General features: G+C 45.2%; 1 protein-coding gene across 5 annotated transcripts in view; it reads left to right on the forward strand.

Annotated features, from left to right (window-relative positions):
* Positions 1-8,404: 8,404 nt before the first annotated feature.
* CSAD (cysteine sulfinic acid decarboxylase) overlaps positions 8,405-26,375 on the forward strand; it is a 141,875-nt gene continuing 123,904 nt past the window's right edge. The window contains exons 1-6 of one of the 5 annotated variants that reach the window (XM_063952089.1): positions 8,405-8,562; positions 10,880-11,016; positions 13,332-13,458; positions 13,551-13,641; positions 24,408-24,535; positions 24,646-24,761. In XM_063952089.1, the coding sequence (XP_063808159.1) occupies positions 8,478-8,562; positions 10,880-11,016; positions 13,332-13,458; positions 13,551-13,641; positions 24,408-24,535; positions 24,646-24,761 (684 nt within the window). In that variant the 5' untranslated portion in view covers positions 8,405-8,477. Of the gene's footprint in view, positions 8,563-10,146; positions 10,351-10,879; positions 11,017-13,331; positions 13,459-13,550; positions 13,642-24,407; positions 24,536-24,645; positions 24,762-26,375 lie in introns of those variants that run through there. The other 4 variants (XM_063952091.1, XM_063952092.1, XM_063952093.1 and 1 more) reach the window with 4 other exon arrangements.

Consider the following 26,375-nt stretch of genomic DNA (forward strand, 5'->3'; position numbering starts at 1 on the left):
GTAAAGGAACAGGAGGTCCCACAGGGGGCGCAAGTCTTGCTACTAGCGTAGTCAGTAAATTAGAAAAAGCAGGCCAAGGTGGGTCTTGGTGCGCCACCGGTGCTGCAGACTTACCGAGGGGTACAGAACCCCCAGTACCTGGACCCTCAGCTAGAATGTTTTCCGTGGCGTCAGCACTGCATAATGCAGGATCAGCCACGAATCTCACGCCCTGTGAAGCAGACATTATTGGAAAATGTAGCCCTAGGGCGTAACAGTACAATATAGCCAGACACAGTACCTGACAAAAAAACCCTGTGGAGTGTGATTGCAAATGCATATCACAAACAGAGGATTTAAGTGGTATATGGTGACTGAAATACACAGAGAAAAATACCAAACAGTATAACCTGTGAAATACTATATATGAGACCTTAATGCACTTAGCCCCCTTCAGGGTACAGAATATAGGGATAGCAATATGTGTGAGATACACGGAATAGGAACCACACAGCAGCTATAGGCACACACAGTCACATGTACAATGCAGAAATTATTACACACAACAATAAAACTGCACTGGACTAGCAATACTAAGTAAAGCTACTGTATGTATGTATACAGATATAATAATGCACAGTAAACACTGGATGTATATCACAGAATACTTGTACTAAATATTCCTGTAGGTATGTACTTGTTCTTAACTAATACTGTCTAAACGACATGTAGAATACTTAAGTGTCCTGTAAATGCACAGCGCTGATGAGGCAGGCGGCTTTACAGAGGAGACAGTGCCCAGCAGTCCCAGAATCAGAGCAGCTCTGTGTAATGGCACCCAAACGCTGACAGGGAGTGAGGGAGAGATAGAGATGCAGCTCCAGGGCAGGAGCATCTGCTGTAGATGGCGCCCAGGGGCTGGGGGAGGGGCTACAGGTAAGCACCCTTTCCCTTATGCTGGACTTCACCACCAGGTACTATGGAGCCTATGGAAAGCAGATTTTAGTAAATCCGACCTGTGCTCCTTGCCCTGGTGGATATAGTGGGGTCCCTGTATGGCCACAGTGTCCACGCCAGCGGCGCGGCCCATCTCCGGAGACCGCGTCCCCGATCATGATTTTGGTGGGTCCCGTCTGGGGGACCTTCTTACCTCCTTCCTGAACGTGCGGCCACGTGATCCTGGAGAGCAGGGGCGGTATGTGTGTGCCTGATGAAACCGGAGAGCCTCCACTGTAACCCGGCAACCAGGGCGCAGGAGTATACAGCGCCGCTGGGGGAGGTGAGGCAGCAAGTGCCTGTGCTGCGGCCCTTGAAGTCTTCTTTCTTCAGAAAAGCTCTTTCCAGGGCTGCCTAGCACAGCCCTCCCTGTTAGCTGCCTGCACTGCAGGCACAAACTTACAAACTGAGTTCCAGTGCCTGGAGGCGGGGATATAGAGGGTGCATCCTAGGAACAGTCAAAGCTTTAGCCTGTTGGTGCTTCAGATCAAGATCCAACTCTACACCCCGATGCTATTCCCTGTGGAATATCAGTGTACCTGGCTGCAGAAAGAGATTTGTTACATACTTATCTATATTAACTGTTGAAAGTGTTGTGCCTCTCCAGACCCCTAGGGCTGCAGAGGAGATGCTGCAGAGGGACTTTCTGAACGCACAGTGACGTGCGGTGAGGGCAATGGCTGGGAGGCACACATGGGGGTGGGTCTGAGTGCCGGGAGCCTGTCTCACCCCTTACTCGCTGTAACTATCCCCTCACTAAGCTTCAGTGTCCATTGATTCTCCTACCTGTGTCTCTGTATCTTCTCTTCCTCCTTCTGCTGCTGCTGACTGAGCTCCAGGATGAGGCTAAATTCAACCAGGCTAAAGGATCCCTGATGCTACAACCACGTGACCAATGACAGCGGGGGGAGGAGCAAGGTCAAAACATGGGACCCAAAATTTTCCCTTGCGGCCTCGCTTTGCTCACCACCAAGTTACTAAAGGGAATAGATGTTGACATGGATGGTGACACTGCTAGCCCACCAAACGTGCATCTCCCCCTGCCGTTGCGGGTCAAATGGTTGTGATGTCCACTTGGGTCTAGCATCTACTCTGAGCTCTGGTCTCTGAGCAGTGCACTTCTTGGTCACATGACACATGCAAGGTGTCCATCAGTGCTCAAGGCATGCCCCCCACAGTGAGGCATGCCTCTTTTGGCTCTCTTTCCGTGCAGTATTACTGGTCATGGTGTGGCCCCTGTCCCCAGCTCTGCAAGCAGTGTCTGACAATCACAGGTGAGGCTGACTGCCTCACCTCTTGTCTCTCCCTGCAATTCAAGGGAGCTCCGAAGATGTGGCAAGTTATAACTCTTGAAATTATTACAATAAACAAGGAAGATAAGATGTTTATAAGTTATAAATATCTTCTTTGTATTATTCTAAATGTTTTTATATCAAAACTCTGGAGCATGACAGTAAGTATGACAGGGGAGGCTCATGTCTCTCCTGCCTACCCTGACTGCACGCCCCTGCTCCCTGTATACAGTATGCCACCATTGGTCACACCATCGACACTTGCACCAGCTCTATGGCAGGTGCATTTTCTCTGTGTGAACATGGCCTCCTTTACGTGTGTCTGTGAATGCAGCTGCTTGCATTGACACACCTGCGACACTCCAATAGCCACTACCAACTCACCACCCAGGAACACTGATCACTTTTTGACCACGCTTCTGATACCGTCTGTCCAGATCGCTACAGCACTTTTGTGCGCACACAACTTTTCACGCATGCACAGTTGCAAATAACTATAGTCTGTAAGCTTGCGAGCAGGGCCTTCCTACCTCTATGACTGTTTGTTATCACCCAGTTTGTTATTGTTATTTCAAGTTGTAAAGCGCAACGGAATTTGCTGCGCTATATAAGAAACTGTTAATAAATAATAAATAAATAAATAAATAAATAAATAAATAACCACTCGGTGATATAAACATCGGCATTGCGCACAACACAGAATCAAGGTGAATCTACCCTTCATACCTACTGTGCAATACTTCATCTATAAGTCACATGTGGAGGATATTTCTTGTGCAGCAGCAGCTAAATGCTTATGAATCTCTGAATATTCCAGGAGACCTCTGGAATCCTCAGTTACAGATGTGTAGCTAGGTGCCATGGTGCCCAGAGCAATGGTATGTTTCGATGCCTCCTCCCCTGTACTGAATTGGGGGCATGTTACATTTGAAAATAAATATATATTTAAAAACCCTAAATTGGTGACAGGGCCCTTTCTAAACATTGTGGAACCTAGGGCAAAAGTTTCCTTTGGTGCCCACCATGCTGAAAATAGAGACAGTGCACGCCAACAGCATGTGTAAAAAATATAGGGGTGTGGCTTCATGGGGAAGGGATGTGGCCACAGAATAGTACCAATTCACATTGCACCGCACCGTAGCATCTGTTATTCACATTACACCACACAGTAGTATCCTTATACATGTTACGCCACACAGGAGAGACCCTTATACAGGTTACGCCACAGTAGAGACCCTTATACACATTACACCAGGTAGTGCCCATTACACACATTACACCAGGTAGGGCCGCTTATACACATTACACCAGGTAGAGCCACTAATTCACATTACACCAGGTACAGCCCCTTATACACATTATGCTAGGTTGAGACCATTAAACACATTACGCAGGGTACAGCCCATTATACACATTAGGCCAGGTACAGTTCATTACACACATTGTGCCAGGTACAGCCCCTTATACACATTCTGCCAGGTGCATCCCATTATACACATTATGCCACAGTAGAGCCGCTTATACACGTTATGCCAGATAGAGCCGCTAATACACATTATGCCAGGTAAAGCCCCTTATACACATTACGCCAGGTAGATCCCCTTATACACATTACTACATTCACACGGTAGAACCCCTTACTACACTCACACAGCAGCACCCGATACTACACACATACAGCAGCACCCCTTACTACACACACAGCAGCACACGTTAACTACCTTTACCTAGCACTCATAAGCCATTCATTGATCAATTTCAACATCCCAGTGCCCATTAACACATTCACCTGCCCACACCACCACATATACACACACACACACACACACACACACACACACACACAAAACACACACAAAGTACACACACACACAGTACACACACACATACAGTACACACAAACACACAAGCACATATGAACAGCACAAACTACACACACACACACACACACACACACACAGTACACATTACATACACACACATAAAATACACACAAACACCCCCACCACAACATATACACACAGACGCAGTTTACTTTTTAAATATGGTATAATCCAAATTATTAGGATATAAAGCATAAAAACTCGATATTATTTACAGTTTATATGGTTTATATAATGCTGATGGTCCTAATACTGGTATACATAGACAGTACAATACACGACAAAAAAACAAGCTGCAGCTCCATCAGCCCCATTGTTAATCCTGCTCTGGGAACACACAGCAGCCAAAGGGCAGAGCCTCCCATTGAATGTAACCTGTGTGGGAGCTGTGGACTGGTTGTGGTAGGCCTGCCGTTAACCCAATGGGAGCTCCTAGCCATGCCCAGCATTATCCACACAGTCACAGCGTGACAGATCTGGGCTATTATATAGGAGATTCTATTATATATTGACTGATTTCAATAAAAAGTGCCAATAAAAAGGACATAACATTTTTTGGTTGTTTAGTTAAGCAGTCAGGTTCTCCTTATGTGTGTCCTCTTTACAGGCAGCTTTGGCAGTGTGCGCATTTGATTATACCTACCTATTGATATTTTTTTGCATATTATTATACTGTATCATGTAAGGTGGCAGTGTGTGATGGGGAGGCCTGGTGCTGTAGCTCCATCCGCCCCATTATTACCCCGGCCCTGGGCACAGGTACTGCAGCTATGTGACTGATCAGTAAAAACTAGATTTGATTTTGCAGGAGAAGACGCATCAATTATAGGAAAGCATCTTGCGGTGCACCCTGTACCTATTCCTACCAGGGGATCTGGTTAGCATACCGGCACTGTGGATGCCGGCTGTCAGAATACTGATGCTGGAATCCTGACACTGGTCACAAGAACGACACCGGGATACCGACAGTGATGGTGACAGAATCCTGACTGCCGGCATCCCAATCGTAACAATGACAGGGAGGGACAAGGTTAGGCTGCGGAGAGGGGGGAAGAAGCTTAGGTTTAGGTACTAGAGGGAGGGTTAGGAAGCAGAGGGGGGTTAGGCACAAAAAGGAAGGGTTGGGTTATGCATTAAGGGGAGGGGGTAAGGCTGCGGAGAGGGAGGGTTAGGGTTAGGTACTAAGCAGGGAGAGTTAGGGTTAGGCTGCGGGGAGGGAGGGTTAGGGGGGATAGAGGGGGATGCTTAGAAAACTTACTTACCAGGTGTCAGTATTCTGACCACTGGCATCCCAAGCGCCAGGATTCCGATACCATCCCCCTACCAGGGCCAGAACAGGGCTCTATGCCTTCTTATACTGACCATGCCCCCTAAACCTGTGAAGTCATGACATCCCACCTAGGGATATTGGGTTCGGGCTCTAAGTCGACATGTGCTAGGTCAACAGGTCAAAAGGTTGACATGAGTTTTTTTGGGGGGGTTGTGTCGTTTTCTTCATATAGTGACCGGGAACCCCAATTAGTGCACCGTGTCCCCTCGCATGGCACGCTTCGTTCCAATCGTAGTCCACGTGGATCGTTAAGTATGAAAAAGGAAAAAAAAAGGAAAAAATGTGAAAAACTCATGTCGACCTTTTGACCTGTCGACCTAGCACATGTTGACCTAGAAACCCTGTTGACTTTCCAACCCTGTCGACCTGGTGACTGTCGACCTATAGGGGTCGACCTAAACATTGTCGACCTAGACAGTGTTGATCTTCAGAACGGATCCCGCTCCAGGCAGCTTAGCAGCAGTGCTAGAAGGCACCCTGCAAGCCACATGCAGGTGCCATGGGGTATCGATGGTGCCATTCACAGGGCCATGCACCATGTGCAATGGCACCATAGTTATTAACTTAATTCTTACACTTAGGGTAAGATGTACTAAGTCTTGGAGAGAGATAAAGTACCATCCAATCAGCTCATAAGTGCCATGTAATAGGCTGTGTTTGAAATAAAGACAGGAGCTGATTGGCCGGTACTTTATCTCTCTCCACTTTATCTCTCTCCATGGCTTAGTACATCTTACCCTTGGTTTAAGACTTGTAATCATCATCAGTGCAGACTTGCAGCAGCCAGCAAATGTAATGCCTGAAAACAGGCGTATTTACGTCCAATGCTGCATAGACCGCAATTGTATCGACATGCCCTCACTTAGCTTTGCCCCTGTAGGAATGCCCCCTTACAGCCCAGTTACACCATCTCAGTTGCAAGTGCAGATGTTGCGCATACTTCTGTGCGCTCAGTTCTAGACTATGCGGAGTGTGATGGCATGTAAGATATGCTCTGCACATAGTAATAGGGCTGAAGTTACCATTTTACATGATCACCACCCATGTACTGTACTGATCTGTAGCCAATCACACACTAAAAGCATCTCATAATACTTTAATATTTACTTCAGATCAATTTTGAGTATATATGTTTATTAAATTATATACAACTGTATTAGTAATGTAAACCTTATAGTCCAAATATTTAGCAATAAACAGAAAAAGCATCTGCAAAATTCACAGGAAAACTCATTATGCTCTTTACCCTGAGTTCACTGTATTCATTGTCATTTTATACTTCTCACGACCCATAAGGCAGAGCTATAACTGCTGCCAGGGGCGAATGGCCAAGTGTGCTGAAATTGGTGCCAGGTGCTCCCGCGGCCTCACAATGTAGTGCCTAGTCTGCTGAAACACGTGCCAGGGGCTCCCCACAGCCTCACACTCTAGTGCCTAGTGTGCCGAAACTGGTGCAAGTGGCTTCCCGCAGCCTCACACTCTAGTGCCCAGTGTGCTGTAACTGGTGCCAGGGGCAAACCGCGGCCTCACACTCTAGTGCACAGTGTGCCGAAACTGGTGCCAGTGGCTTCCCGCGGCCTCACACTCTAGTGCCCAGTGTGCCGAAACTGGTGCCAGGGGCGACCCGCGTCCTCACAATCTAATGCCCAGTGTGCCGAAACATGTGCCAAGGGCTCCCTGCGGCTTCAAACTCTAGTGCCCAGTGTGCCGAAACTATTGCCAAGGGCTCCTCGCAGCCTCATACCCGGTGTGCCGAAACTGGTGCCAGGTGCTCTCCGCAGCCTCACAATCTAGTGCCCAGTGTGCTGAAACACATGCCAGGGGCTCCCCGCAGCCTCACACTCTAGTGCCCAGTGTGCTGAAACACGTGCCGGGGGATCGCCGGAGCCTCACACTCTAGTGCCCAGTGTGCCGAAACTGGTGCACGGGGCTCCCTGCGGCCTCACACTCTAGTGCCCAATGTGCCAAAAACTGGTGCACGGGGCTCCCTGTAGCCTCACACTCTAATGCTCAGTGTGCCGAAACAGGTGCCAGGAGCTTCCCCCGGCCTCACACTCTGCTGCCAGTGTGTCAAAATTGGTTCCAGGGGTGACCCACGGCCTCACACTCTAGTGCCCAGTGTGCATAAACTGGTGCCAAGGGCAACCTGCAGCCTCACACTAAAGTGCCCAGTGTGCCGAAACTGGTGCCAGGGGCTCCCTGCGGCCTCACACTCTAGTGCCCAGTGTGCCAAAACTATTGCCATGGGCTCCCCGTGGCCTCACATTCTAGTGACCAGTGTGACGAAACTTGTGCCAGGGGCGACCCGTGTTCTCACACTCTAGTGCCCAGTGTGCGAAACTGGTGCCAGGGGCGACACATGGCCTCGCACTCTAGTGCCTAGTGTGCCAAAACTGGTGCTCCCCATTCATATTGTGCCTCATTACAGTGCCCTGGTTCATATTATAGTACATTAAAATGCCCTCCAGTTCATTTTATACCCCACTATAATGAGCAGGTCCAGGGGCATACCTAGATATATTGCAGGCCCCAAGGAAAAAGTTTGAAAGGACCCCTACGTACCACCCAATGGCGAAAAATGTATATAACACATGTAACTTTGACTGGAAAGGTGGGCCCCATAGCAGCTGCACTACCTGTACCTATGGTAGCTACACCCTTGATTGGGAGACCCTCTCTAATCTATTCACTGGCATAGAGGGACGGGGGCATAGTCAGCAGCTCACAGAGCGCCCATAGTGCCAAAAACGGGAGCATGGCATGAGGCTAAGACCCTAATTTCAGACGCACTATTTACAGTACAAGATCAAGAAGTTGGGAGGAATGATATTTGATAATACTGTTGTGTTATATTTGTACATATTTGATCCATGTGCTTATTGAGCCATAAGAATTATAAAAAAAAAAACAATTAACAATGAAAAACAGTTGGTGAACATTTACAGACATATCGCATGTTTTGAACACCTTGACTTTGTGAACCGATTAGGTAATTTAATGCTGTTGTACTTTGCTCCTGGCAGTACAGTAGGTGTGCTCAGCTTCTCCAGTTTGCAAGTTTTGTCGGCTCTGCTCCAAACAGGTAATCTCTTTTCCTCTTGAAGCTTTGTCTATGTATTATCACACTTTGGGCTAGATTCTGAGTTGTGCACAATGGCCCTCATTCCGAGTTGTTCGCTCGCAAGCCGCTTTTAGCAGCATTGCACACGTTAAGCCGCCGCCTACTGGGAGTGAATCTTAGCTTAGCAGAATTGCGAACGAAAGATTCTCAAAATTGCGAATAGAAATTTCTTAGCAGTTTCTGAGTAGCTCGACACTTACTCTGCCACTGCGATCAGTTCAGTCAGTTTCGTTCCTGGTTTGACGTCACAAACACACCCAGCGTTCGCCCAGCCACTCCCGCGTTTTTCCCAGAAACGGCAGCGTTTTTTCACACACACCCATAAAACGGTCAGTTTCCGACCAGAAACACCCACTTCCTGTCAATCACACTCTGATTACCAGAACGAAGAAAATTCCTCGTAATGCCGTGAGTAAAATACCTAACTGTTGAGTAAAATAACTAAGCGCATGCGCTCTGCGAACATTGCGCATGCGCAGTAAGCGACTAATCACAAAATAGAGAAAATCTGCAACGAGCGAACAACTCGGAATGAGGGCCATTGTCAAAACCATGTTACACTGCAGGTGGGGCAAATTTAAAATGAGCAGAGATTTTGATTTGCGAATGGTGAGTCCAAAATCAAATCTAAATTGCTGTGTAAAAATAAAGATGCCCAGTATTTGTGGGCTACATGCAAAAGCAGCCAATATTTACCCTGCATGCAATAAAACCATAGAAAACATAAATTTGTTTGCACCCCTTGTATAGCAGCATGGTTTATCCAGGTGCGCAGTCATAAGGCCCTTTGTTAGCTGGTTGTCACAAGTTTTCTTCACACCCCTTAATATTTGTGCTGGTGACTAACATTACTGTATATCTGTTTAGCAATTATCAGCTTTGGTTATTAAATCCTCTTTCTAAAGTAAAAAATAATTTTTGTCTTTATGTTCCTTTTTTAAATGCCACAACACTGTAGATATTGCAGGTGGTTTGGCACATGTTTAAATGAAGACAAAACCTTAAAATTTGTTTCTGCTTTATAAGTAACAAGTAGTAATTAATATCAGTGACCACTAAACAGGCAAGTACAGTAGTACTCATACAGAAGTAGCTATGTTGGAGTTTCTGCCCTGAGGGGCTAATTCTACGTTGCAGGCAAAGTGGCTGTAGCTGCGATCAGCTATGGAAAACTGATTCACTGCCTCAGGGTTGGGTTCTAAATACCGGAGGTCGTGATGCCGGCAGTCAGAATATCGACTGCGGCATTCCGGCAGTGAGAATCAGTGGCCCCCTAACCTTGACTCCCCCTGCGTAGCCTAACTAACCTTCCATGTGGCGCCTGAACCTAACCCCCCCTTCCCACAGCCTATACCTAACCCTCCCTCCCCTGCAGCCTAACCCTAACCATCCCCGGGGTCACACCTCTCCTAACCACAGCCTAACCCTTACCTTCACCCGCGCAGCCTAAACCTAACCCCCCTTCCCCACAGCCTAACCTTAACCCTCCTCCTGCAGCCTCAACCTTACCCCCATATCCGCCTCCCCCGCAGCTCACCTCTCCGGCAGCCCCACAGACAATTGTTCAGAATCCCGGAGGTCGGGATCCCGGCGCCGGTGTTATGTACCTTGTTGGGATGCCGGGGCAGGCATTCTGAGATGTGTCAGGATTCCTGCGTCTGCATTTTGACTGCCAGATCCCGACCGCCGGTTTCCTGACCGGATCCCCTACCTAATGCTAATGTGAGATTCCATTCAACTAATACAGAGGTTTGTGCTTCTGCAAGTGTAACCCGTGCTACTCATTCATTTTACGCTGTAGCCACAATCGGCATGATTAATATCTGTACATGCACCAGCGCCATGCTATGTTCCCTTCCGCATACCCATGACACAGAGCTTTAGCTAAATGCCCATGACACTCCCACAAGTCAGGGTTGTTAAGTGTGATCTCAGTGTCACAGCACATTTAAAGCCTGGAAACGCCCTACTTCACAGAAAAACAGGTTCAGTCATGTTCCCTCCGACAGATGGACATATACAAAAATGTATTCATTCACTTCGTATGCTGTATGCAAAAAGTCCATGGTTGTGTCCGTGCCTGAGAGATCCATCTGACTCAGAATCAGTCTCTGAATGAGTGAAAGAGTGTGGTATTTTTCATTTTCAGGAATATTGGTCCTGCCCATACATTGTTTGCCTTCAGTTTGCGCAAGCGACTGATGTTCTAGTAAACTACCCACAATTCTTTCCTGAAGAGGAGAACAAAAGCAGTAATCTGTAAAACCATAAAATCCAGGTTTCCCTGTACGGAATCTGATGTCTGGAGAAGGCTCCTGCGTGCAGAATGATGACACTGGAGACGAATTCTTAAAAAAGGCATTAAAGATAGTGATGGAGGAGGGCGTGCAGAATGCCACAGATAGAAATCATAAGGTGAGAAAAGCATTCTTTTATAAACCACACAGATTATTCTATGGGTGGCTCACTGATAAATCATTGTTATTATCCTCGTTAAAATTACTAAGAAACAGTTGAATGACATATTACAATATTAAACATGTTCAAACATGAGCCAATCTAGTCAGTCAGCTTAAGCAAAGGATGTCTGGATCTATATGGTGATTGGTTGCCATGCATGAGTTTGGCCACATTGGTAAATCTTCTTACAGTCTATGGCCCTCATTCCGAGTTGATCGCTCGCTAGCTGCTTTTAGCAGCAGTGCACACACTAAGCCGCCGCCCTAAGAGTGTATCTTAGCTTAGCAGAAGTGCGAACGAAAGGTTAGCAGAACAGTGCTGTTATTTTTTCAAGCAGATTCAGAGTAGCTGCAGACCTACTCCTTCCTTGTGATCACCTCAGTCTGTTTAGTTCCTGCTTTGATGTCACAAACACGCCCTGCGTTCGGCCAGCCACTCCCCCGTTTCCCCAGGCACGCCTGCGTTTTTACCTGACACGCCAGCGTTTTTTTTAGCACCCTCCCGGAAAACGGCCAGTACCCACCCAGAAACACCCACTTCCTGTCAATCACTCAACGATCAGCAACGCGACTGAAAAGCGTCGCTAGACCTGGTGTGAAACTACACAGTTTTTTGTGAAAGTACGTCGCGCGTGCGCACTGCGGCCCGTACGCATGCGCAGAAGTGCAGATTTTTAGCCTGATCGCTGAGCTGCGAACAACGGCAGCTAGCGATCAACTCGGAATGAGGGCCAATGTTAGGTTTTGTTGAGCTCAAATTGTGGATTCCAGTGGCAGAAACAAGTGCTCGTTAGCAAGATGTGTTCTCCATATAAGACAATAGAATTCAGATGTCCATAGAAGCATTCAGAGGATCAAATGGTGAAAAGAGCAAGCAGTGTTGTCAACCAGAGCCAAAGAGGTTAAAAGACAGAAGTGTATTTCAGATCCAAAAAGTTTCAATGCCGTAAGCATAGTTATTCATAGCAAAAAGTGACAAAAGCCAGCATGGTAGTCATACAAAGCCAAAGGTCACAGCACAGGTGCATACCTCCCAACATGACCCTCTCCAGGACGGACACAATGCTCTGCTTCTGGACTTTTCTCTTAATGTATAATTGCTGGCACCTGTGTTGAACAGGTTAATGGATAAGAAAGGTGTTTCAGCACAGGTGATGGCAATCATACAGCAAGATGGAAGTCCAGGAGCAGAGCATTCTGTCCCTCCTGGAGAGGGTCATGTTGGGAGGTATGCAGGTGCATACCCTCCAACATGACCCGCCCCACTAGGTACAAAATGCTCTGTTTCTGGACTTCCCTCTTAATTTACTATTGCAATCACCTGTGAAGAAACAGCTTTCTTATCATGTAACTAGTTCAACACAGGTGATGGAAATCATAAATTAAGAGTGAAGTCCAGAAACAGAGCATTTTGTACCTAGCGGGGTAGGTCATGTTGGAGGGTCTGCAGGTAATAATCCAATACAGTCAGGAGCACAGGTTTAGAGATGTTTGCTCACAGAGATAAACTCAATAAACTGGCAATGATTGGCTTTCCAGCTCTCAGACATAAGACAAGTCCCAGGTTCTGGCAACTAATTACTAGCAGCAGGTCATTCCCTGATGGAGATCTACTCAGACAAAGAGGAAAAAGTGTGCATTGGTTTTTAACTGAGCCTGTTGCTCACTGTGTAGAGGTTACACTGCTGAAACGTACGGCTTGCAGCTTGAATACAGCTGCCCCAGACTCCTCTCTGGCATTGGCAGTGTCAGGTGGCATAAGAAACCCAGTGTCTGCAGCAGAAACTGCCCACATCATTACAGAAAAATATTGGCCCTTCAAATTACTTACATACTGTAGAGAGTGGTGGTAACGGTGTAGGGGGCACCTGGTAAAGGATTTTGGATACCTTTAGACAAGGACTGAACCATTAAGAGTAGTGACCGTACAAATGATCAGATAACATGAACTACAATTAGGTGATGACCACACACACATTATGCTATCCATAAATGGTTCTTAAATGCGTTTTCCATTATTTACAATAAATAACCAGTTGATTGGAATTTAATCTGGGTAGAGTAGATAGTCATTTGTGCTCTCACCCACAGCAGTGTATGGGCAACAAAACTTGCAAATTATTTGATAAAATCAGTCTGTATTTAATTGTGCTTACAAACATCTTATTTGTCAGCCATTAGCTGTTACTGTACTCTTGTCACACTCACATATTTAGTTAAGTGCAGGACTTGTTATGTTTACCAGTGCTCTAACTTTTGGATACATTCTAGGTCTGTGAATGGATGGAACCAGAACAGCTGCAGAGAGTTCTGGATTTAAATATACGTAGTCATGGGGAATCCCAGGACGTACTGTTGGGATACTGCAGAGACATCATCAGACTGAGCGTCAAAACAGGTCCCTTATGTACTTACTGTATGTTCTATGTTTCTGTAAGAGATTGTATGGTGTATTGGTAATGGTAACATATATGTCTGTCACATTTTTAGGACACCCACGCTTCTTCAACCAACTCTTTTCAGGGTTAGATCGTCATGCTCTGACTGGTAGGATCATAAGTGAAACCTTGAACACCAGCCAGTAAGTTCTTGCAAATTTCCTTCATGTGACAGTTCATTGATTGTATCACTAAATGGTCTTCTACTGTCGATGCAATGAAGAATAATGCACACTTGAAAAGATGAGGAGTCAGATAATATTCTATGCCTTAGACTTGACTCCAGCAGCATCTTCTAGTATCCACTGTACCAAAGTTTTCAGAGGTCAAGTTCAATTTTATTTGATTTGGTTTTATCTCATCATCCCATCCCAGTTTACTTTCACACTTATGGACATCTCAGATGTTTGCTTCAATGTGACTCAGCTCTTTCCAACGTTAAATGAGAAATTAAGTGCTGTTAAATAAATGCAAATATAAATGAAAGCATGCTTTATTCTAAAACTTTTCTCCATAGATTTGCATTTACAGGGTTATTCAGAGATGGACGCAGATCTTGCTTCCCACAGCGAGAGCTGCGTCAATCTAATTTCATGAAGGGGCAGCCCAGCACAGGGCAAGGCTGCCCAGCATGTGTGTGGCACCACACCGCGATGCATCCGCAATCTAATTGCGGATGCAAAGATTTAGGTCAACTGCTGCTAGTGCAGACTGGCTGCGCTGGTAGGCGATCCGCTGCAATTTTTTTATTGAAGCGGATGTGTGTGACATCACGCTGCCATCCAGAAAATGCTCCTGACATGCCCCACAATGCCACGTCAATGTCAGTCCTCCCCGACGACCACCGCTGTCAATATCCTTGTGGCTGAATCCTTCCAGGAGAGAGGTTGCTCACTGCGACCGGTGCGCTGGGTGCGCGTGCGCAGACCCCCTGAATGCAGCCACTGCATACAGACACGCAGCTGCATTTGGGTCTGAATTGACACCTTAGTAATGATGGGAGTCATGACCTTAACATGGAAGTCCACACAATGTACTTAATAAGATGATTGGCATCTCACTGTTATCACATTTTCTGCTGCTTTCTGGTGGGAAGATAAGCATGTATGTCAAGTGAGTTGTCCACCTTTGAATAACAACTATTAGTTAGGGACACCTTCCATACTACTCTTTAGTTTTGTTCTTGAGTTGTTGGGTATCTGCTCGACTGTAAACATGCAATACCAATGCTAACAGCAAAAATAGAAGAGCATGCTCATGTATCATGTTCAAAAGATGCATGCAGGGGCCACTGGAGGGTAGGAGCATTATTGAGCCCTCTCCAAATTTTGCCACGAACCTGGGCAAACAGTATTCCAACCCTAACAAAAAAGAAGGTTTTATATTGCTAAAAAAGTTGATTTATGGTAGACTTACCATGGATAAATCTCTTTCTAGGAGGTACATTGGTTCCACAGGGAAACATTGGGGTGTAGAGATAGATCTTGATCCAGACACCAACAGGCTAAGGCTTTCGACTGTCCCAAGATGCATTGGGGCCTCCACGATAACCCCGCCTCCAGGCACTGTGAGCTCAGTTTCGTTAACCAGTCCAATGCAGGGGCAGGTAAAAGAGAAGGTTGATGTTAGTCACATAGAACCACATTCTCACGACAGGAGCAGGGACTAGCGGTTAATGCCATACAAACCCATAGAAGCTAGGTACGTCAGGGAGGACGCCCAGTGGAACCAATGTACCTCGCAGAAAGAGATTTAACAATGGTAAGTCTACCATAAATCTTCTTTTCTGCAGTGGGATACATTGGTTTCCACAGGGAAACATCGGGGATGTCCTAAAGCAGTTCTTCAAGGGAGGGGACGCACCTTAGTGGGTATGAGAACCCGGCGTCTAAAGGAAGCATCCTGGGAGGCGGAAGTATCAAAGGCATAGAACCTAATGAACGTGTTCACTGAGCACCACGTAGCCGCCTTGCACAATTGTTCTGCGGATGTGCCACGGCGGGCCGCCCAAGAAAGTCCAACTGGCCGAGTAGAATGGGCTTTGATAGAAGCAGAAACTGGAAGTCCAGCCTGCGCATATGCTTGTGCAATCACCATTCTAATCCATCTGGCCAAGGTTTGCTTATTCGCAGGCCAGCCATGTTTGTGAAAACCAAAAAGTACAAAAAGGATATCTGACCTCCTGATAGAGGCAGTCCTCTCTACATAAATATGGAGAGCCCGTACCACATCCAAAGACTGCTCTTTGGAGGACAAATCAGAAGATATAAAGGCCAGAACCACAATCTCTTGGTAAAGGTGAAAAGATGACACCAACGTAGGCAAATAACCAGGGTGAGTTCTAAGAACTGCCTGGTCACAGTGAAAAATCAGAAAGGGTGGACGACAGGTCAAAGCGCCTAGGTCTGACACCCTCCTAGCAGAGGCATTAGCCAGTAGGAACAGGACCTTGGCCGTGAGCCAGTTAAGGTCCACTGACTCAAGAGGTTCAAATGGAGACTCGTGCAGGGCATTCAGGACAGCAGACAGATCCCATGGAGCCACAGGAGGGACATAGGGAGGCTGAATCCGTAACAAACCCTGAGTGAAAGTATGAACGTTAGGAATAGACGCAATTTTTCTTTGAAACCACACCGACAAGGCAGATATATGAACCTTGAGGGAGGCCAGATGAAGGCCTAAGTCGAGGCCTTGTTGCAGAAAAGCCAGAACTCTGGAAGTTCTGAATTTGTATGCATCATAATTCTTAGCAGCACACCAGGTGAAGTAAGAATTCCAGACTCTGTAATATATCCTTGCAGATGCCGGTTTTCAGGCCTTCAGCATAGTTTGGACAACCACCTCGGAGAATCCTTTGGCCCTAAGGAGTGATGCTTCAAGAGCCACGCCGTCTGGCCAGGTCCAGGTAGACACAAGGGCCCTGAACGAGGAGGTCTGGGCATTGAGGAAGTAAAAGAGGACGCCCTATTGATAGACCCTGCAGGTCCGAGAACCAATGCCGTCTGGGCCACACTGGAACGACTAGAAGTAGTATTGCTCCTTCTTGCTTGAACTTCCGTACTACCCTGGGCAGGAGTGACACTGGAGGGAACACGTAGGGCTGCTGAAAGTTCCATGGAATTGCCATTGCGTCCATGAACGCTGCTTGAGGATCCCTGGTTCTTGATCCGAAGACCGAAACTTGTGATTGTGTCGAGAGAGACGCCATCAGGTCTACATCTAGTAGGCCCCATTTGTCCACTAAGAGTTGAAAGACTTTTTGATGAAGACTCCACTCTCTGGCATGCACGTCCTGACGATAGAGGAAATCTGCTTCCCAGTTGAGGAGTCCCGGAATAAACACTGCCGATATTGCTGGCAGATGGCGTTCCGCCCAACAAAGGATTTTTGACACTTCCATCATTGCCATACGGCTTTGAGTGCCGCCTTGATGGTTTATGTATGCCACCGTGGTGGCATTGTCTGACCGTTCTTGAACAGGCCTGTTCTTTAACAGAGGCAGGGCGAGAGACAAAGCATTAAACACTGCCCGCAATTCCAGAATGTTTATCGGGAGGAGTGATTCCTCCTTGGTCCACTGATCCCCGGAAAGAGTGTTGCTCCAACACCGCACCCCAGCCCCTCTGACTGGCATGCTGCAACTGGGTAGACAAATTATCCACACAAGGTGGATTTACCATAGGGACAAGATGTGACTGTAATGGCACAGGAGGTCCCATAGGGGGCGAAAGGAGTGTCACAAGCGTATTGAGCATAGTTGAGAACGCCACCCACGGTGGTTCCTGATTGGTTACAGGAGCCGCGGACTGACTGGGAGATGTATGGCACATAGGCCCTCATTCCGAGCTGTTCGCTCGCTGCTAATTTTAGCAGAATTGCTAATAGGCTAAAATCCGGCAGTTCTGCGCATGCGCATGCACAGCAGGACGCACGTGCTAAGCAAATTTACACAAAACTATGCTATTTTACTCTCAGGCGAACAAAGCTTTTCAATCGCTCTGCTGATTGACAGGAAGTGGGTGTTTCTGGGCGGAAACTGTCCGTTTTCAGGGAGTGTGCTAAAAAACGCAGGCATGCCAGGTAAAAATGCAGGAGTGGCTGGAGAAACGGAGGAGTGGCTGGTCGGACGCTGGGCGTGTTTGTCACGCCAAACCAGGAACTAAACGGACTGAGGTGATCGCAATCTAGGAGTAGGTCTGGAGCTACTCAGAAACTGCAAGGAAATTGCAAGGAAACTGAAAGGAAATTGCTAATCTTTCGTTAGCAATTGGTAATCTTTCGTTTGCAATTCTGTTATGCTAAGATACACTCCTAGAGGGCGGTGGCTTTGTGTTTGCATTTCTGCTAAAAGTAGCTAGCGAACGAACAACTCGGAATGAGGGCCATAGTACAGAGACCGTCATACAAAACTTCCCCCTCAGGCAAATCTTTGGCGCATGCGCTGCAGGATGCAGGAGCGTCCTCGTATTTCCCGCCTTTTGTGTTAGACATTATTAGTGAATGCAACTGCAGAGCGTATTAGTACGATACAGCCAGACAGAGTACAATACCTGCGAATAAATCCCCTAGTATGTGACAACGGACACAGTACACAACACCAGCGAATAAGTCCAGTATGATGCGACTGAGTGCCCAGCACACAACACTAGCGAATAAATCCGGTATTAGGTGACTGAGTACACTTTAATCGGTAAATACTGTGAAGCACTATATATGGACCCTGATGCACCAGGTCCCTTAGTGATAGATATAGCTGGGATACACTGAAAGTGAAATCCATACAGCAGATCAGTCACACACAGTCACAGTGACAATGCAGATAATTTTCTCTTACGTCCTAGAGGATGCTGGGGACTCCGTAAGGACCATGGGGTATAGACGGGCTCCGCAGGAGATAGGGCACCTAAAAAGAACTTTGACTATGGGTGTGCACTGGCTCCTCCCTCTATGCCCCTCCTCCAGACCTCAGTTAGATCTTGTGCCCAGAGGAGAATGGGTGCACTGCAGAGAGCTCTCCAGAGTTTTCTGTGGAAAAATAATTTTGTTAGGTTTTTTATTTTTAGGGAGTCCTGTTGGCAACAGGCTCCCTGCATCGTGGGACCGAGGAGAGAGAAGCAGAGCTGGCTTGTAAAGTTGGGCACTGTTTCTAGGCTACTGGACACCATTAGCTCCAGAGGGAGTCGGAACACAGGTCTCACCTGGGGTTCGTCCCGGAGCCGCGCCGCCGTCCTCCTTACAGATGCCGAAGATAGAAGCCGGGTGAGTATTGAGGAAAAGACTTCAGGCGGCAGAAGACATCAGATCTTCATGAGGTAAGCGCGCAGCGGTAAGCTGCGCGCCATTGCTCCCAGTCACACACACACAAGCAGGCACTGAAGGGTGCAGGGCGCAGGGGGGGGGGGGGCGCCCTGGGCAGCAATAAACCTCAATTTGGCCATAAATATGATGGATTAGGCTGTGAGACAGTAAATCCGCGGACCCCCGCCATTTTATTAGTATATGATGATGGGACCGAAGCCCGCCGTCGGGTGGGCGGGGCTTGATCCTCAGCACTAACCAGCGCCATTTTCTCCACAGAGGCTGCATGAGAAAACGCTGGCTCCCTGTTCTCTCCCCTGCTGAGCTTCACAGGTTGGAAAAAGGAGGAGGGGGCACTTTGGCGACGCAGTGAGTGGAGATTACAATTATAAACATATAACAGCGCTATCTGGTCATATATTCCAGTGTTTTTAAGCGCTGGGTGTGTGCTGGCATACTCTATCTCTCTGTCTCTCCTAAGGGCCTGGTTGGGGTTTTGTCCCCTTATAGGTAACTCCCTGTGTGTGGGGGGTGTCGGTACGTGTGTGTCGACATGCCTGAGGCGGAAGGCTTCTCCAAGGAGGAGGTGGAGCAAATGAGTGGTGTGTCCCCGTCGGTTGTGCCGACTCCAGATTTGATGGACATGTGGCATACGTTGCATGCAAGTGTGACATCTTTACATAAAAGGCTTGATAAGGCTGGTTTAGGGGGGACATCAAGCGGTCAATCCTCAGATTGGACCGACTCACAGGGCCCGTCGGGGTCTCAAAAGCGTCCCTTAACACAAGACACTACTACCGACACGGATTCTGATTCCAGTGTCGACTATGACGTAGTAAATACAAACAAGGTAAAAAAAGGGGATCAGTTTCTCTGGGTGCACTCTTTTCCCAGGACCAATAAAGATTTTTGATATCAGATTTGTGTCTTTATACTTTTATTTTTTATATATATATATATATATATATATATTTACTTGATTTGTAATACCTACCAATACCCATATGGAATAACTCAACTTTATTAATGTCCCATATGAAGTATTATGACCCTAAATTGGGCCGTAAAAAAGTGAAATATAAAAACAATAAAGAATAGTAGACGTGAATCAGAAAAATGGACAAATAAAGAAAAAGAGAACATTTATTTGTCCTGGTGTCAAATAATAAAGAAGATTAAAATCAAAGCCGTGTGCCGCCTGTCATTGATTAGTATTCTATATATACATAGTATTCCACTGTTGTATTCCTAAGAAGAAAAAAGTTAGTATATATATATATATATATATATCTCTGTACATGTATTCTTTATTTTTGTAATAATACTCCCTTATTGGTAATAGGATTCTTCCTATATCTGTATCAACCTTATTGTGTTATTGTAAACAATAATTGCTCTAGATTGTCTATGAGCCTTTTATTGTTAGATAGGGACAAGCTTTCCCAACATAGATATTAATTCTGTGCTTTCATCCTGCTAGACATCATGGTTACTTTTAAATGTTGCACCTGGTGCCAGAGTGTTATCTCGATACAAATGTTGCTAAATCTAGGCAAGATCTCTTGCTATGTTGTAACCATATTGTGTTATCAATAGAGACCTGCAGTATCTCTTTCCAAATGGAGTGTAATTATAGGTGATTTCTTATTGTAGGCAGGAGACACATTTGGGATATTACTTACATCAAAATATTCCTACATATATGCACAGTATATGCATGTGAGATTTATTAATTATATTATATAGCCTTTTGAGCTAATAGCATTACACATTATTCATATACACACCATTTAAAGAGGGATCAATTCATAATCTCCTACTTCAGTTATTGTGTGTTCGTGTGCTATATAGCCCCAATGGAAGGTGATCCATCTGTATTTAGCTAATGTTCTGTATTGACAGTAATCGTACTTGCTATTTTTGTAGTGTAATACACAAATATCTAATGTCCTATAGCTATATATACAGTGGATAAATTCCTATTCTCTTTTATCAGATGCCACAGGCATATATGGAGAATCAAGGCTATCTATGTTATATACTGTCACATGACATCACACTGCACTATGCTGGCTGATGTCCCTATATACCTAAGTGTGTAGATAAGTATCTGCTTCTTGGTACTGACGTAATTAACATGCAGTGTCCTGTGGCTGTATAGACAGTGGGTAAATTACTGTTTTCTTTGATCGAATGCCGCAGGCATATATAAAGAGCCGAGGCTATCTGTGTTAGATGTTATCACATGTCACCACACTATACTGCACTCTCTGCTATTCTAAATAATTAAGGGTATCTTGCACAAACACAACAATAAGGTGGGTAGGTGATACATTGGAATATAGTGCTAACTAATAACATTCATAATTCCTAGCGGCGCACGGCTAGTCCCTATGCGCATTTCACTCTATGTTAGAGCTTCGTCAGGGCTCTAGTCTAACATAGAGTGAAATGCGCATAGGGACTAGCCGTGCGCCGCTAGGAATTATGAATGTTATTAGTTAGCACTATATTCCAATGTATCACCTACCCACCTTATTGTTGTGTTTGTGCAAGATACCCTTAATTATTTAGAATAGCAGAGAGTGCAGTATAGTGTGGTGACATGTGATAACATCTAACACAGATAGCCTCGGCTCTTTATATATGCCTGCGGCATTCGATCAAAGAAAACAGTAATTTACCCACTGTCTATACAGCCACAGGACACTGCATGTTAATTACGTCAGTACCAAGAAGCAGATACTTATCTACACACTTAGGTATATAGGGACATCAGCCAGCATAGTGCAGTGTGATGTCATGTGACAGTATATAACATAGATAGCCTTGATTCTCCATATATGCCTGTGGCATCTGATAAAAGAGAATAGGAATTTATCCACTGTATATATAGCTATAGGACATTAGATATTTGTGTATTACACTACAAAAATAGCAAGTACGATTACTGTCAATACAGAACATTAGCTAAATACAGATGGATCACCTTCCATTGGGGCTATATAGCACACGAACACACAATAACTGAAGTAGGAGATTATGAATTGATCCCTCTTTAAATGGTGTGTATATGAATAATGTGTAATGCTATTAGCTCAAAAGGCTATATAATATAATTAATAAATCTCACATGCATATACTGTGCATATATGTAGGAATATTTTGATGTAAGTAATATCCCAAATGTGTCTCCTGCCTACAATAAGAAATCACCTATAATTACACTCCATTTGGAAAGAGATACTGCATGTCTCTATTGATAACACAATATAGTTACAACATAGCAAGAGATCTTGCCTAGATTTAGCAACATTTGTATCGAGATAACACTCTGGCACCAGGTGCAACATTTAAAAGTAACCATGATGTCTAGCAGGATGAAAGCACAGAATTAATATCTATGTTGGGAAAGCTTGTCCCTATCTAACAATAAAAGGCTCATAGACAATCTAGAGCAATTATTGTTTACAATAACACAATAAGGTTGATACAGATATAGGAAGAATCCTATTACCAATAAGGGAGTATTATTACAAAAATAAAGAATACATGTACAGAGATATATATATATATATATATATATATATATATATATATACTAACTTTTTTCTTCTTAGGAATACAACAGTGGAATACTATGTATATATAGAATACTAATCAATGACAGGCGGCACACGGCTTTGATTTTAATCTTCTTTATTATTTGACACCAGGACAAATAAATGTTCTCTTTTTCTTTATTTGTCCATTTTTCTGATTCACGTCTACTATTCTTTATTGTTTTTATATTTCACTTTTTTACGGCCCAATTTAATTTAATTTAAATCAAGTATTAATATATACATATATATATATAATAAAAGTATAAAGACACAAATCTGATATCAAAAATCTTTATTGGTCCTGGGAAAAGAGTGCACCCAGAGAAACTGATCCCCTTTTTTTTTACCTTGTTTGTATGTACTTTAGGATTAGTGGGTAGCACCAGTCTGTAATCATGTATCTGTAATATTTATAGTTACTGTGAGACTATTTCCCTGTGACCACCATCTATTATTAAAATCAATCTGGTGCGGGATTTCTTTGTTTCTTAAGACGAAGTAAAATTGCACCCTAGGGTGACTAAAACTATTCAGTGTATGATTGTGGCAATAAGGGATGTGTTGCATATTGTGGATGAACCCTCTGTCCCCGACACAAGGGTACACATGTTTAAGGAAAAGAAACAGATTATTAATTTTCCCACATCTCATGAATTAAATTAGTTCTTTGGAAAAGCTTGGGAGACTCCGGATAAAAGACCGCAGATCCCCAAAAGAATTTTTATGGCATACCCTTTCCCTAAGCAGGACAGGGAGATTTGGGAATTACCCCCCACTGTGGACAAGGCCCTGACGCGCTTGTCCAAGAAAGTGGCGCTACCGTCTCCTGACACAGCGGCCCTTAAGGACCCTGCAGATCGCAGGCAAGAAACTACCTTAAAGGGTATTTATTCTCATACGGGTGCTGTGCTAAGACCGACGATTGCGTCGGCATGGGTGTGTAGCGCAATTGCAGCTTGGACAGATGAGCTGACAGATCAATTTGATACTATGGATAAGGATACTATATTCCTAACTCTAGCACATATAAAAGACGCAGTCTTGTTTATGAGGGATGCTCAAAGGGACATTGGATTGCTAGCTTCTAGGGCCAATGCCATGTCTATCTCCGCGAGAAGATCCTTATGGACTCGCCAATGGACGGGTGATGCGGATTCCAAAAAACATATGGAAGTACTACCCTATAAGGGTGATGTATTGTTTGGGGATGGGCTGACGGACCTGGTTTCCACATCTACAGCAGGTAAATCAAATTTTTTACCATATATTCCCCAACAGCAAAAGAAAGCAACACCTTATCAGATGCAGTCCTTTCGGTCGCACAAGTCCAAAAGAGGTCGGGGATCCTCTTTCCTCGCCAGAGGTAAGGGCAGAGGCAAGAGAGCACCTGCTTCGGCAGGTGCCCAGGAACAAAAGTCCTCCCCGGCTGCTCCAAAACCCACAGCATGACGCTGGGGCTCCCCTGAGGGAGTCCGCACCGGTGGGGGCACGTCTTCGACTTTTCAGTCAGGCCTGGGTCAGATCGGACCTGAATCCCTGGGTGTTGGAAATAGTTTCACAGGGTTACAAACTGGAATTCGAGGAGGTGCCCCCGCACCGATTTTTCAAGTCGGCCCTACCAGCTTCCACATCGGAAAAGGGATGTAGTGTTAGCTGCAATTCAAACGCTGTGTATACAGCAAGTAATAATCAAGGTTCCCCTGCACCAGCAGGGAAGAGGTTACTACTCAACCCTATTTGTGGTCCCGAAACCGGACGGTTCGGTCAGACCGATTTTGAATCTGAAATCCCTAAACCTGTACATAAAAAGATTCAAATTCAAAGGCACCAACTCACAGTGCCTGGAGGCGGGGTTATAGAGGAGGCCCCAATGCATCCTGGGATAGTCTAAAGCTTTAGCCTTTTGGTGCCTGGATCAAGATCCATCTCTACACCCCGATGTTTCCCTGTGGAAACCAATGTACCCCGCTGCAGAAATGGATCTTGTTATTATTTATTTATTACAGTCACATGTATGCATCCTACAGATACACCTATGAGGTTGCTCCTGTCTTTGTCCTGATGGAAGATGAAATACTTAGAACGATGAGAAGTTTCATAGGATGGAAAACAGGAGATGGGATATTTTGCCCAGGTATCTTGGACACACTGATATTTGTGCTGTACCTCAATTGTTGCACCTACTTTAAATAACATACATGAGCTTCTTGACTTCAGTGGACACCTAAACTCTTCTTTTTACAGGAGGCTCCATCTCTAACATGTACGCCATGAATGTGGCTCGCTTTAAACATTTTCCACACTGCAAAGAGAAGGGTCTGCATGCACTGCCCAGGCTGACAGTATTTACTTCACAAGAGGTAAGATAACAATAGTGTTACCTTGCTTGGCTTTACTGTCCTTATTTAACGGATTATGTCCAGAATCTCAATATTTCAGTGTAAGTCTCACTGGAATCCTTATACGGCTGTGGAGAACAAATATTGGCTTTGGAGCCTAACTATTAAATTTGTGTCTGACGTGTATTCCCAAACTGAAAGACTTTTCATACAGTAGAGGACCGTTCTTGTCCTATAACTGGATGTGTGTTTCTGTGATACATTATGAGGGTTGGTCTAAATGGTTAAGGTACAAACTCAAAATTTGACAAAAATGGACTGGTAACTGGAAGGCCTCCCAGTTTGTACCCTTTGGAGCTTAAAGAGAGGAGCAGTCTATCTTCTTCCGAAATAAAAAATATCCAAATGGAAACTGTCACACACTAGAAAACGATGCTGGGTGTCACTTACCAAATCCGAAAGGCTTTCTCGTTCCTGTAGTCACAGACTCTGTTCTCAATGGAGTCCCTCTTCCGTCATGGTGTCCTCTCGTGGAATCACTGGCTCTACACTTTGGCCGATGTCTTCTTTTGGCAGATGGGCTCTCTCTGATGCCAACCCATGTAACTGCAGCTACCTTTTGAAATCACAATCGGCTCTATCTGTGATGTTGGATTGTACACCCAATACTAATTATCTATACTATATAAACCTGGTCTGGTCTCCTCATTGACAGAACTTTGTCTTTTCTGCTTGCGGTCAGACCCTTATTTGCTCCCTGGGAACTCTCAGTTCCATTATTGTCTCAAACTTCTGCTATCTTTAATACCTCCAGTACTTTGTGCGTCAAACCAATCGGCTATAATAACTGCCATTCAGCTGTAATACCTCCAGGGCCTTGTGCCACATCCCAGTCAGCTACAGTTTGAGTCTCCCATATCCACAATTCTGATATACTGAATAATCCAAAATATGGAATTTTATTTAACGCGATTGAGAGAGTGACACCTTTGCTTTCTGATAGTTCAATGTAGGGAAACTTTGTTTAATGCACAAAATTATTTAAAAATATTGTAGAAAATTAAGTTTAGGCTATGTGTATTAGGCGTATATGAAACATAAATGCATTCTGTGTTGAGACATGGATCCCATCCCCAAGATCTCATTGTGGTATGCAAATATTCCAAATTACATAGAAATCTGATATCCAAACTATGGGGGTCATTCCGAGATGATCATAGCTGTGCTAAATTAGCTGTGCCCCCCTCCGCCCGGCGACCGCCTCTGCCTGTCAGACCGGATCGCACCTCTGCGATAAACTGCAGCATGCAATCGGGTCAGAATGACCCCCAATGTCTGTTCCCAAGCATTTTAGATATAGGAGACTCAACATATATTATACCTTCAGTCCTCTAGTGCCTTGTATATCCATGATTGTGCTGCCTCTTCCTTTCTGTTTATCTATCCTGCCAGGAACATCTGGTGCTTACTCAGCTAAACCCATATACCATTGTGGGGTTTCCTGGTGAAAACTTGCACCTTGTTAGAGTCTGTGCCCTAGGTACAGTATAAGCAGTGCCAAACCAATTTTAACTAGAGATGAGCGGTTCAGATTCAACAGAATCCGAACCGCTCCAAACATTGGGATCTGAGTCC

The sequence above is a fragment of the Pseudophryne corroboree genome, chromosome 2 (genome assembly GCF_028390025.1).
Source record: "Pseudophryne corroboree isolate aPseCor3 chromosome 2, aPseCor3.hap2, whole genome shotgun sequence".
NCBI lineage: Eukaryota > Metazoa > Chordata > Amphibia > Anura > Myobatrachidae > Pseudophryne > Pseudophryne corroboree.